A 14,301-nucleotide genomic window follows, 5' to 3' on the forward strand; every position below is an offset into this window, starting at 1 on the left:
AATATTCAGAAAAGTAGTTCCCCATATTAGAAAACTATCCAAGATTATGTCAACCTGGAAAGAGAAAAATAATGGTAAATTTTCTATCATACATGCCTTGGAAAGAATAAAGGCTTTTTCTCAAACATAGCCATCACTTGCCTTTTCCATAAGCAGAAATAGGATCTAATTTCAAAACTGCATTTATTTAAAATTATATTTACTACAATTTTATGAATAGTACTACAGTTAAGGATCACTTAAAGGGTGAACAGAGAGGCAAATAAATAAACAATGGGCTTAAGCAGGTGGCACTATATCAAAAGAAAGCATTACTCGGAAAAAAAAAAGTGTTATAAAAGGATGTAATCAAATTCAACGAAATGTATGACTGAAAAAGATGATGAGGCAGTTGTGTCACAAGAGAGAGGGATAATGAATGAACAGCTCTCCCGTTTCCTTGCTATCCTATTGATGGAGGAGAATCGATGACGGCCTTGAACACATTGGATGGAGTCCTGTGGAGAACATATGGGCCATTATGGAGAGTAGCACACTATGTTTAAGCATGGTTGGATTGAAATTTGTCATCACAGAAGGGAATACTTACACTGATGAGACCACATATTCATTGGAGTATTGTGGTAGGGAAGGGAATAAACATGTGCCAAGCACTATTCTAAGAGGTTTTTACAAATATCTCATTTGATTCTCACAAAAGCCCTGTGAGGTAGGTCCTGTTATTATCCCTACTTTACAAATGAGGAAACTGAGGCAAAGAGAGGTCAAGTAACTCATCCAGGGTCACATAACTAATAAGTATCTGAGGTCAGATTTGTACTCAGTCTTCTTGATTTTAGGCTTAGTGCTCTATCTACTGCACCATCTAAATGCCTCAGAGTATCAGGGTATTTCACTATAGAGTGTTTATATTTGATCAAAAAAAGTCAGAAATTGTCCAGCATTGGAAAAGCTTTATCTTTGCAAATACACTAAGTATACTATTGGCAATACATAGAAAACCAGAGGACACGAGCTACAAGTATTATTTGATCTCACATTTACATGTCACTTAAAAGTACTTAGCAAAGTGACTGAAACATTATAGGTATTATGTAAATAAATGTTAGCTATTACTATTATTACTAAGTGGCTTGCAATTTTTGAGCATGTATGATCAATTATATATCACAATAAATTATGTCTACATGCTATATGTATTTGAAGCATGTATTTGTTAATATACAACTCATGATATTGCAAAAAAAAAAAATCCAACGTGGTACCTGAAAAAACTTCCCAATATTTGACTTTGTCAAGGGTGGGATGTGCCGCCTTGGGAGGTCAGTCAGTCAACAGAGATTTATTAAGCACCTATCCACAAATTTTGAAATGTTATTTATGAAAAAAAATATATCTAAAACCCAGCTGATTGCCTACTTGTTTCAATAACTATATGAATAAAACAAAGTTTTATATTATTAGAATGTCTTAGAGCTTGTTGCAGTAGGATTGGGCTATGTGTAGAGTATATGACTATATTACTATAATTGTCCCACCAAGGGTTAATGTCTAATCAATGTTCAGGGTCAAGAACACAGGAAAATCTCCTCCCTTGAAATGCAAGCAGTTTAACAATGGATCAAACCAGTGATTCCAGAGACAATCGGGAAATCAATTGGGATACTCTGAGGTGGATGTTTTCTCACAGGCTTCTCCTATTAAACTTTAGACAATTGATCATTAGCTAATGATTGGACATTAGCTGGAGCTCAGGCTTCCATTCTTCATTTTCACAAAGCACACTACCAGTGCTTATGCTCACAGGCTAGTAAACAAGAACATCCCCAACAGTGTTTTTCCTCCCTGGCCATGTAGGAACACAGTTATTTGATTTACATCCACAAACTATAGAGGGCTATGAAAAGAGAAAGAATTTATATGGTTTCCCACAGCTACCACAAAAGTAGCATGGATGACAGTAATTTTTATGGTAGCTATCACTGTGCCATCAACAATGACAATGGATGTAGGAGGGCTCAGAAAGGGGATGTTGCTGAAGAGACCATAAACTCCGTTTCCTGACCAAATGCTGCATACTCAACCCTCTCTCCAGTATATACCATTAGTCACTAGGGATCCAGATCAGAGAGAGGATGAATCAACATTTACTGAAATTTTCACTACTAGAATAACCATAAGTTTATATCTTTTCTTACAGTGGAAACTTCTAATATATACTTATATTTTCTAACTTTCATAAACCTTGTTTGCCCTCTTTATGTGGGTGAATAGGATGCAGTTGCAACATAGAGCCATTACGCTTTCTGGATAAACAAGTTATAGAGGGTTATTCATACCGTAGAGCATGTTAGCCAAAGGAACATGGTGAGACTATCCTTAAGGTTATCAATGATTCTCCTGAATAGAAGTTGTGCTGCCAAGTCTAGGGGAATTGACGATTCCTTCAAGGAAGTCATTACTTTCCCCATTGTCTCATCATGGCGGGTCCTTCCTCTTGTAGTGGAGAGAAGGTTTAAAGAAGGCCATGACAAATCTACCGTGTGTGGTTATGAAGAGAAACTAATTCAATTTCCCTTTTTATATGTCAAATCAATATTTCTTGAGCTTACTGTGTGCCAAGAAGGGGATGTACCCAGGTAGGAAATGGTAAAGGAGCCAAAGAGTCAAGAATGGAGCCTGGAGAGGAATGAAGACATGTTTGGACAGGACATTTGGTGTATGATCCCTATACTTGTGCCATTTCTTGAGGTAATATTACCAAAAGAATGTAGAACACTGAAGTATTTGGAGAGTGGGTGGTAGCTAATTAAGTGGCAATTCTGTTGCTCAGCTATAAAGCTTCTGTCTTATCTGCACTCCTTTATGTGAGAAATAAGGGAAGGGAAGCAACTGACCTATTTTAACTTTTTTTCCCCATGTTAAACACCATAAATTTATAAGATTTTAAATAAAATAGGATCTTGGTGTTCAACACATCCATAGGAAGTGATCCCTAGTGGCTAGGGCAAAGGGTTTTAGACCAAACAAATCCATGTTTGGAAAAGCCAAGTAGCTCATTGGGTAGAGCTCCAACCCTGGCGAAGGGAGGTCTTTGGTTCAAATATGGCCTCAGACACTTCCAAGGATGTGTGACCTGGGAAAGTCACTTAACTTCAATTACCAACCCTTTAATACTTTTCTGCTTTGGAACTCGTACTTAGTATTGATTCTAAGACAGAAGGTAAGTATTAAAAAAAAGTGGTCTTGATTTCAAATGTAGCACTCATATATTATTAGATGTACATTGCTGGCAAGTTCCTTAATCCCTTTATGCCTCAATTTCCCCATCCATGAGAAAAACAAAGTTGAACTTGATGGCTTCTAAGATCCCTTTCATCTCTAACTCCATGATCTTATGAATTCTCTCATTTTTCAAAAGAAGAAGGGTTTTTTTAATTCTAGATTTTCTTAGTTGTCTTTCCTTTTCTCACTAGAATGAGACTTGTTTCTTTTAGAAAATACTTTGCAAAGCATAAAGTACTATATAAATTTGTGCTATCACCAGTTGACAATTCCATTTCTTCACAAAGAAATCAAAAGTATATGCACTTTAATAGCATAAAAATAAAAAAAAATATATGAGTGCTATTGGAATTAATGAGTAACATAGTCTAGAAAGAATAACTTTGATATACACTGAAATCAAAGAAAGAAAAATATAATCTTAATTCTAGACTCAGGAAAATATGCTAGGGAAAGATGCCTATGGTACTTTCTTATAGTGTTGGGGTGAAATTTATTAAAAATAAAGAAGTGGAATCAAACAATCCTGAAGGCAAGGCTTTCCATCATTCCAAAATAGGTAGCATTCTATAAATAAAGAGGCAAAATATAATCTAAGATTCATCCATGAGAAGAATTAAAAGTAATAGATGGGAGGGGGTAAGAAAGGAATATATCTGTAAAAGGGATGTACACTGTAAAAGCTAGTGATACCAAAACATATGTGTCTAGACACAAACACATATATTTTGGTATTGCTAGCTCCTAGTCATGCTCCTTTATAAGTGTCTAATAAGTATGCACATTCATTTAATAAACATACATATATACATGCATTCACTTGCTCAAAGACTTCTCCCTTTTATGTGTGTATATATTACATATATGTTATATAATGTGTGTGTATGTATGGGCATATGTATATACATATTTTTATGCAATCAATAAAAGTTAGAAACTTAGTGAATGACAAAAAATCAGGAAAGCCTGGGAAAGAGCAGCATAAAGAGGCAAGTTGAGAAGGAAGACAGAAAAATCAACGTGATCAAATATATTGGAACCAACTTTGGCATACTACAAAGGTATAAAGATATTAACTTGGTTAATGCTGTATGTTCTCATGAAAAGTAATTCAAAATTTTGATTTAATTGAATAATTAGTTAAATTTAATAAATTTGATTTGGCAAATATTTATTTTTCTGAGTCATTTTTTAAATTTTTATTTTTTAGAAAAAATTTTTCCATGGTTACATGAATCACGTTCTTACTCTGTCCCTCAACTCTACCTCCCCCCATAGCCGAACGTGCATTTCCACTGCTTTCTTCATGTGTCATTGATTAAGATCTATTTCCATATTACTGATACTTGTATTAGGGTGGTCCTTTAGAGTTTATTTCCCAAATCATGTCTGCATCAAACCATGTGTTCAAGCAGTTGATTTTCTTCTGTGTTTCCTCTCCTGTAGTTCTTCCTCTGAATATGGGGAGCGTTCTTTTCCATAAATCCCTCAGAATTTTCCGTGGTCATTGCATTGCTGCTAGTACAGAAGTCCATTACATTCAATTTTACCACAGTGTATCAATTCCTGTGTACAACATTCTCCTGGTTCTGCTCCTTTCATTCTGCCTCAATTCCTAGATGTCTTTCCAGTTCACATGGAATTCCTCCAGTTCATTATTCCTTTGAACACAATAGTATTCCATCACCAACAGATATCAAAATTTTTAAGCCATTCCCTAATTGAAGGGCATACCCTTGTTTTCCAGTTTTTGACACCACAAAGAGCATGGCTATAAATATTTTTGTACAAGTCTTTTTCCCTCTGGTCTCTTTGGGATACAAACCCAGCAATGGTATGGCTCGATCAAAGGGCAGGCATTCTTTGAGCACTCTTTAGGCATAGTTCCAAATTGCCATCCACAATGGTTGAATCAATTCACAACTCCACCAACAGTGCATTAATGTCCCAATTTTGCCACATGCCCTCCAACATTCATTACTCTCCCCTTCTATCATTTTAGCCAATCTGCTAGGTGTGAGGTGGTACCTCAGAGTTGTTTTGATTTGCATTTCTGTAATTATTAGAGATTTAGAACACTTTCTCATGTGCTTATTGATACCTTTGATATCTTTATCTGAAAATTGACTATTCACATCCCTTGCCCATTTATAGACTGGGGAATAGTTTGTTTTTTGTAAAATTGATTATGCTCCTTGTATATTTGAATAATTAGACCTTTGTCAGAGTTTTTTATAGCCACACAGCTGATAAATATTAGAGGTGAGATTAAAACTCAAATCTTCCCCCCTCCAAATCAAGCACTCTCTCCTCTATACTGTTCCTTAAAATGTTAATTTTATAACACCAAAAGATGAAAATCCTCTTCAGAGAGAACTATTTACCTTTAAAAATAACTTTCTTCCCCTACCTCCAGCACTGAATAATTATCTTGGGAGGGTTAATTTACCTAAAGAATGAATCCTTAACAGAGTGAATACGGAGTACTTTATTTCTTTTTCCTCATCATAGAATAAAATATAAGCTAAGGCATGATTTTTTAATTTAACAATGTCTTCTTGGATAAGGGTGATTGATGAAAAGAAAGAAAAAAAAGATGACATAGTGTGTCTCAGAAATGGCAATTTAAGTAAGTTTGTCATCAAGTTAAAGCTACTAATAGAAATGGACAAAACAAAGGAGAGCCCATTATTTGCTTTAAAGCTATTCTGTCAAGTACATTTCAGAAGACTGAAAGCTTATCTTCTTGAAATCCAGTTGGATAAAACTATCATAGGGGAGGACAGAGAATAGAAATTTAAAGACTCCAGCAAGAAATTATTTTCTGCTATTACTCCCTTCCCCCTTGCCCAGGGTTGTATCATCTAGTAAGAAAGACATGGGAACAGAAGGAGAAGAAAGCAGATGAACCTGTAGGAAATTAAGAAAAAATGAATCTAAGTTTAGAATAGGAAATAGAGAAGTACTCACTATGAAGTGAAGAATACAGGTCAAAAACAGAACCTAAAATATGTCAATTTATAGGAGAAATAATAGGTATATAAAGTGGGGATTATGACTACAGTATAGCCAACAGATTTCATTCAGGAATCAATGATCAAACTAGAAACACTTAATAGCAAATTGATTTTTTCCCCTTTATTCTAAGAGGTAGGTCCACAAGATTGCTGCCAGAAGCATGCCCACATTGCTTTCTGTCTCAAATTCCTTACCAAATTTTCATCTGTCCACATCTTACTCATCCTTCAAAGTCAAACGCAATTTCCATCTTTCCATGATGGCTTCCCATGTTACCTCAGCCAACAGTTATCTCTTTTCTCTAAACCAAGGTCGCCCATTAACTGTCTTATTTGGCAGCAAAATATAAACTACCCTGCTTTTTCTAGCTTGCTATTTGCTTCTTAAATTTCTAACAAACTCTTCATTTTTATCACCAAAGTGTATCCTTGAAGGGGTCAATGACTTATAATATTTGGATTGTGTTCACATTGTCTTTGTAATCATAATACACTAATCAATACCTTATTTGTCATAGAGCTTTTCCCAGATCCTTATACCCCATCATAGGTGTTCAAAAAATTAAGTGTTAAGGACTCAGATCATCGAAGTAGGATTCAAAAATCACTATTCTTAAACAGTGGTAGGAGGGATGATACCATTGCTACATTGCAAAGGACTGATATAATATTCTGCTCAGGCATTGTGAAATTGTAGCAAAACTAAAGCCAGTATTGTATAAGAAAACTGGTGTACAGATTAAAACAATGTAGAATGGAATAAAGAAAAAAGGTCATAGGTAAAGGCTTTGTTTGTTTTTTAACATCTTTAGGGTGTAAGAAAAGAGGATATATCCAAAACATTATGTAAATAAGTCGGAGGATAACTAGCTAATATTAGACTATGTTTTTCAGGGAAAATCAAAATAATAAATGTAATCAATAAAATAAATAAAAGTGAGGGAAATGGATTACAAAAAAGAAGAAATCTAATAAAATACTAATAATAGACTATAAGAAATTTTATCAAATTAAATTCTTATATTCCTAGAAAAATATCAGGGAAAATTACAAAAATAAACCAAACTATTTGTCTTTGAAAAAGAAGGAATTTTCCTGCGCATGAGCAAATATAACAGATCTTATTATAACTTCTACCACTGTATTTGGTGGTTTCTCAGTTTTACCTTTGTGTCAGACAAAGATAAAGACACAGGAATCAGAAGGAAGAGAACAAAATTAGCAAATTCAAATTGATAGGGAATAGATGCAAGTTTATGGACTCAGAGCTAAGCACCAGCAGTAGATTTTTGTTTCTCCTACTTCCAGTTAATAGTATTCATGCTTGGTCTTTATCTAGTATAAGACTAAATGGAAGAAATGTTGACAACTAATATTGTGATTCATTCATTTAGTAATCAATAACTATGTACTGAGTGTCTACCATATCAAAGGCAGTATGCTAAGAAAAATACCCTACAACTTCTAGGTATCCAGACTATCTTATCTGTTTGTGGCGAGGTTAAAAAAAACTCTGAATTCGCAACCAGGGCACCTGCATTAGAATTCTAGCTTTGACACTTAGTAGCTCTGTGACATTGAACAAATCATTTCATATTCCAAAGTTTCCATTTTGATATCTTCAAATGGCACCACCAGTACTTGCACTATCTGCCCCTGGACTACTGAAATATATTTTTGTAAAAGCCTTTAAAGACTTTATCAAAATAAGTTTTTGCTATTATCTGTCATTTCATTACTATGACACACTACTTGTCACAGAGATCATTCTCGTTGAGCTTATTTGATACTCAACAATTGGTTTTAAAATGAGCAAATGAGGTTCAAATGGTTGCCTATATTAAGTAGGAAACAAAGAACTTTACTTCCCTCCCTCTCTCCCTTCCTTCTTCCCTTCCTTCCTTCTTTCTTTTCCCTCTCCTGCCCCCCCCTCCCTCTCTCCCTCTCTCTTTTTTCTTCCTCCTTTCCTTCTTTCTATTGGCATTTCTAGTACTTAGATATTATTCCTTATGTTGCTTAGAGCTTTCCTGTAATTTAATGGCTTAGGCTCTCAATTGATAAGGTGTCCACTGCTAGGAGTATTCAAGCAGAAGCTGTATGATGTAGAGGAAATTCCAACTTCAAGTGAAAGTTTGGATGTTATAACCACAAGGATCACCGTTAATGCCAAGATTCATTTGATTTTCACTCAATTTGCTCAAATATTAAGTCAACCCATGCTCTCAGTGTGGACCATTTGACAGCCTGTAAAACTTCTGGTTGAGGGCAATGACTTTGAAAAGAGGAGTAGCCAAATTAAAGGAAGCATTTTTAGGTTCCTGAGGATAGTGTCTTAAACATGTTGAATGAATAAAAAAAAAATCACAAGACTAGGTAAAGACACTTCCTTCAAGTAACCCCACCCTAGACTTAGATACAGGACTACTTATGTTCTCATACTTTTTTTTTTCTTTCAAGTTTTTACCTTTCTTCTTAAAATCACTACTATGCATGCATTGGTTCTAATTCAGAAGAGTGGTAAGGTCTAGGGCAATGGGGGTTAAATAGCTTACACAGGATCACAGCTAGAAAGTAGCTGATGTCAGATTTGAACCTAGGACCTCCCATCTCCAAGAATGGCTCTCAATCCATAGAGCCACCTAGCTGTGAATTGATATTATACTTTCTAGGATAAAGCTTTCTATTCTCAGACTTCTAGAAGTCTTATAAAGATGCAAACCCCAAATTGAAGTATTCCAAGGTACTGTTAGAGAATATGATGAGTTCTATCACTTCTGAGTCCTAAGCTTCACTGAACGCAGAGATAGAACCAACATCTAGCACCTGGCTCAGTTCCCCCATGCTCTTTTTAGTCATTACTATTATTTTATTTATTTTATTTTTTAAACCCTTACCTTCCATTTTGGACTCAACACTGTGTATTGGCTGCAAGGCAGAAGAGTGGTAAGGGCTCATTACTATTATTTTAAATAGAAATTAAAAGGCAAGATATCCCAGCCTAATAGGACTACCTCTTTTCATACACTCTCTGATTCAAATGCTGAACGAGACATTAACTTGGGGAGATAGAACCACACGTGGCCATGTATTGAACCAGAGCTGATAAAATTTTTTAACAAAAATCATGAACTGAATCTAATTCACCCTGTTTATCCCTGTTGGGGGCCTAAATTCCTTCTGTAGGTCATAGGTAACTGTCCTTTAAATTCAGGACACTGAAATAGTAACTCCTTGGTTGCTAAATCATTGTGAGCAGACCAGTGTGGGGAGGGTACAATCACATGTTTTAATAATCGACAAGTTTGAATTCTGAGAGAATCCAGACACTGAAATGAACTACTTGAGGGTGAAAACAAATCCTTTTGTGAAACAAATGAAGATTATAGGGATTAGCTTTATATGTGGAGAATCCAAAAGTGAATGGGTTTTTTATTATGACAGACAGTTTTATATACTAATTGAACAAGGAGCTATGGCAGTTGTTTTTCTAATTTAAGATGAACCAGGCTTTGTATGAGGTAGAGAGGGACTCCTACCACTCTTGAGTATAATAATGATTTGTTTGAGCATTATATGGACTTATAGCTACAATCAGAAGAAGAAGTTTATGACTTGTAGGTTGGCTCATGAGGAATTAATTTTTATTGTTATGTTAACTGTGTTAATAGTTACCCAAGCATCTTTATCCAGGTGGTTCCTTTTAATTTGTGGACAAATTCAGGTTTCCTTAATAAGATCGTACAATATTGACAGGTGAATTAATTTGATAAAGGGCTCATACTAACAGCTAAATAATCAAGAGATGATTTAGAAAGCATGTGCAGTTTGTAGAGGTATCAAAAATTAGGCTTTATCTTTTTCTTTCCCTCGTGAAACTTCATAACCTAGGTTCATAGCCATATAAAATTCAAGAAAAATCAATGTTAGGATCAAATTACTAAATATATCAACTGGTTAAAGTGAAGACCATAACTTCCACAAGCAGAAATGGTTTCTATGTATCTTCTCCATAATTATAATAAAATCTATTTAAAAAAACAACCTTTCAAGTAAAATCCTTGGAGCCTTTCTGTTTAATATAATCTTACAACCAATTTCTGCCACTTTAATTCAATAAACACTTATTAAGTGCCTGCTATGTGTGAGGCATGTGCTAAGCACTGAGGATACAAAAAGAGTCAAAGGACAGTCCTTGGCTTCAAGGAGCTTGTAGTCTAATGGAGGAGATAGCAGACAAACAAGTATACAAAGCAAGCTATCTACTGGATAGAGAGGAAATTATTAACTGAGGGAGGGCACTGGAATTAAAAGGATCTGGGGAAGACTTCCTATAGAAGATGGGATTTAACTTGGTACTGAAAGGAAGCCAGGGGTTTTGTAATTGGAGCAGAGGAGGGAAAACATTCCAGGTATGTGGGACAGCCAGAGAGACACTCAAAGCCAAATGATGGAGAATCTTATTCATGAAACAGCCAAGAGCCCCGTATCATTGGATTTAAGAGTTTATTGGGAGCAGAGGGTGGAAGATGTGAGTAGATGGAAAAGGTAGAAGGTTTAGGTTATACAGGGCTTTGAATACCAAACACAACATTTTGCATTTGCTCCTCAATATAATAGGGAGCCCTGGGGGTTCATGGAGTAGGGAGAGAGGTAACATAATCACACTTGTGTTTTAGGAAAACTACTTTAATGGCTAAATGAAGGGCAGATTGCAGTTGGGAGAGACCTTGAGGCAGGCTCACCCACCACCAGCGATTGGAGTAATCAAGATATGATGTGATAAAGGTTTGCACTGGAAAGGGGACAATGTCAGAAGAGAGAAGGGAGCAAATTCAAGAAACTAATAGTTATGCTACCTGCCTCACACAGTTCTAAGGATAGCACTTTCCAAACTTTAGCACACTGTAGAAATATGTGCTAGTACTATTAATCAAAGCTGAATTGAATACACAGACTAGATTAGCATATAATATCTATCTCATGATTTAGCTTTCCAGAAGGTTCTTCCATAGGTTCAAGGACATTCCATTATTTTGATAGAATCTACTAGCAAGAATCCTCTGAATTCTCCAGGCTTCCAAGCTAAATTGTATCCTAATCCTTTCCATATCTCAGAACAAGATAGAAATGTCCCACTGAACAATTTCCAGGACCCTCTCTAATTTGGAATTAGGTAAAATCTTGGAGGAAGAAAAAGAAATGAATTACAGTTATTTCAGTACTGACTATTCCATTTCTAGATTCTCCCTTCATATGACATAGGAGAAAGACTAAGAGTGAAATTATTTAGTTTATCAATATCTCAGTTAGAATGCCAAGCAACTAACTCTTGAGGTTGGGTACTCCAAATGGATTTCACCCTTTTATAAACTGCAGTGACTCTTGCTTTGAGCCCAAGGCAGGACTAGGAACGCTTCCTCTGCCCTGAACATACAGGAGCTCCCCCCTTTTCCCTTCTTGCTCATGCATTGATAAATCAATATCACTAGTGGTTCTGTGAAGGGCTAGCAAGCTTTTACCACAAAGGTCCACACAGAATCCCAATTATGTTGTTTTAGGTTGCCTAGACTAAAATTCCCTTCTTTACCTACTATTCCATATATTCTCAACTCCCCCATGTCCTAATCCTGCTCTCCCCTATTCTTCCTTTGAGCCTTTCAAAATTCTAATTCTATTATTAATACATTGTCTTTCCTTTTTGTCTTTTTAGACAAAATTTTTCCTTTTAGACAAATGAGCTCCAAACCCTTCACCAGATATTAAACTGTTGAAATTATTAACTTATTTTAAGTCTAGGACTAATATAATGGCCTTTAGACTCACAAGACTTCATCTTCTGCCATTTTTGGAGTGTATTTTAGATAAAAAATTAGGAGTTATGATCACTATTGCTTTGAGCTCTTGGGGAAATTCCCAATTTTGCTGGAGGTTAGACCTGCTGCATTAATATTTACCTCCAAAAATCTCTCTCTCTTTGTGAGGCAAACTTCAGGTTATAAGGAATGTTTAGGTAGGAAACATCAGATTATATTCAAAGTCCATGAAGAGGCACCAGGAGGAGAAGTTGAAGAAAGAATAGACTTTTTTTTTTTAAAATCCCATCAGTACCCTACTATGTCAGTCTGAGTTTTCCATCTGATATACCCATAAGATTTATGAAGACAGCTCTCTTCTCTTGCTTCACTCAGTCTTACCTATTTTTTTCTCACTTTTCTGATTGACACAAGGCTACCTATTCTTTCTGATTCAAATCTAGAAGTCCTTCCTTCTCCCCTTGGAGAAAATATCTGATTCTTAGATAGTACTTCATTTTATACAAATTCCTCAGGTCATGACCAAGATCTTCCTCTGAATACTTTGAGTTGATTGAAGGAAGTATACCAACCTTGTTTATTCATTTCTGATGGACTGGTTCAATCAAATAGTGTTCTTACTGTGAGAATTTATTTTGCATATACTGTATTAATTTCTGTATGTTAGGGAGAATTACTGTGTATTTCTAAGTTTGGGATCTTAATTAGAGATTCCATCTAGTCTGATGCTTTTCACATTTTCTTTGTCCTTAGGAATCCCAAGGTATGTCTTCCTTCTTAGCAGAATTTCTTTAATAGATATAAGGAGGAAAAAGTTCCTTTTCTGGTCTAAGTGATCTGTCCACCTGTGAGGATGGGGTAGGGTAGATAGGTTGATGGATCACTTTCTTAATTAGCAATCACCAATTAAAAGTGTCTTTGGATGTTCTAGGGAGGGGCTGGATAATGAATTCATAAAGTATATTTATTAGACTGCCTGATGCAGCTCGAGTCATCCCTAGTTGTGAGAGAGCCATGGAGTCCTATATCACTTTATTGGTTATGATACTAGCCTAACCAATAGACCTGATATAATCAATAAACTTATATTCTTACCCCAAAATCAGTCTCTCAAGATAATTTGAATCATAACATTTCCTAACAAAAGTGGCTATTTTTGAGAGGCATGGGAGGATCGATGGAGTCCCACCAAATAATTTCTCTATATTTTATTTTTTAATTATACACATATATTTTCTCTCTTGCTAAACTGTAAACCCTTTGAGGAAAAGGGTTGTATGTTTTATCACTTCTGATTTAATGAATAGGACTAGAGACTTATCCTACTTCTCTTAAAGTTTTAAACTTCTTTCATACAGTGTAAATGAGAAATTAAGCAAATGGCATCTGGTAGCAAAAGAACTATCCTATTTGAAAACATCTGTAAGTCAACATGACATTTGATTAGAAGAACTAGACACAATAGAGTTTTTAAAACAAATACATACAATGATTTTTTCACAGATTTTCCCACAAAGAAAAAGTTAGCCAGCTTTGCTGAAGGCCTGAACTAGTGAGTGAAAATGAAAGTTTCAGTTTACCTGCTTATGGGCGTGGTCATAAGAATTAATGTGATTATCAAACTCCTGATGTTTGTGGTACTGCTTGTCACACAACTCACAGTAAAAGTTGGCTTTGACATCTTCCAGAGCCTTAGCTGTGGCCTTCTCCTTTTCCGCATCATCCTGAAAAAAGAGAAAATTTCTGGTTAGGGTTCTTATTAAATAGCTTTATATAACCCTGATCTCAGATTAATTAGCTGAATGGTTAACTTTGCTGTAATAAGAATTTGTATAATGTTGAAAATCAATGAACTCCTGAAATCCCATTCTGGGTTCATTGTTCTAGAAACCCAGGACAATGGGAAAATAAATCAGATCATCACTTTGAAACACTGCTTGAATGAGTCCCCTTTCTCCTCTGACCCTGCCTCTACCCTAGCCCAGGTTCTCATCACCTCTAAAATTGATATTGCTAAAGCAGAGATTAAACAAAAATGCCTTATTATTCAACAAATTTCAGTAGCTTCCTATCACCTCCAGGATTAAATAAAAATTCTTTTTTAAGCACTAAAATTCCCTCACAACTTGTTCCCCTTCTACATTTCCAGTCTTCTTATACCTTACCTCTCCCTGGTATTCTGTGAT

At 35.5% G+C, this 14,301-nt stretch overlaps 1 protein-coding gene across 1 annotated transcript in view; it reads right to left on the reverse strand.

The window, feature by feature from the left end:
- Nucleotides 1–14,301, reverse strand: part of ZNF804B (zinc finger protein 804B) — a 623,300-nt gene that overhangs the window by 85,268 nt on the left and 523,731 nt on the right. The window contains exon 2 of the mRNA XM_044678555.1: nt 13,696–13,839. Coding sequence (XP_044534490.1) covers nt 13,696–13,839 — 144 coding nt within the window. The remainder of the gene's footprint in view (nt 1–13,695; nt 13,840–14,301) is intronic.

Source organism: Gracilinanus agilis, chromosome 5 (assembly GCF_016433145.1).
Source record: "Gracilinanus agilis isolate LMUSP501 chromosome 5, AgileGrace, whole genome shotgun sequence".
NCBI classification, from domain to species: Eukaryota; Metazoa; Chordata; class Mammalia; order Didelphimorphia; family Didelphidae; genus Gracilinanus; species Gracilinanus agilis.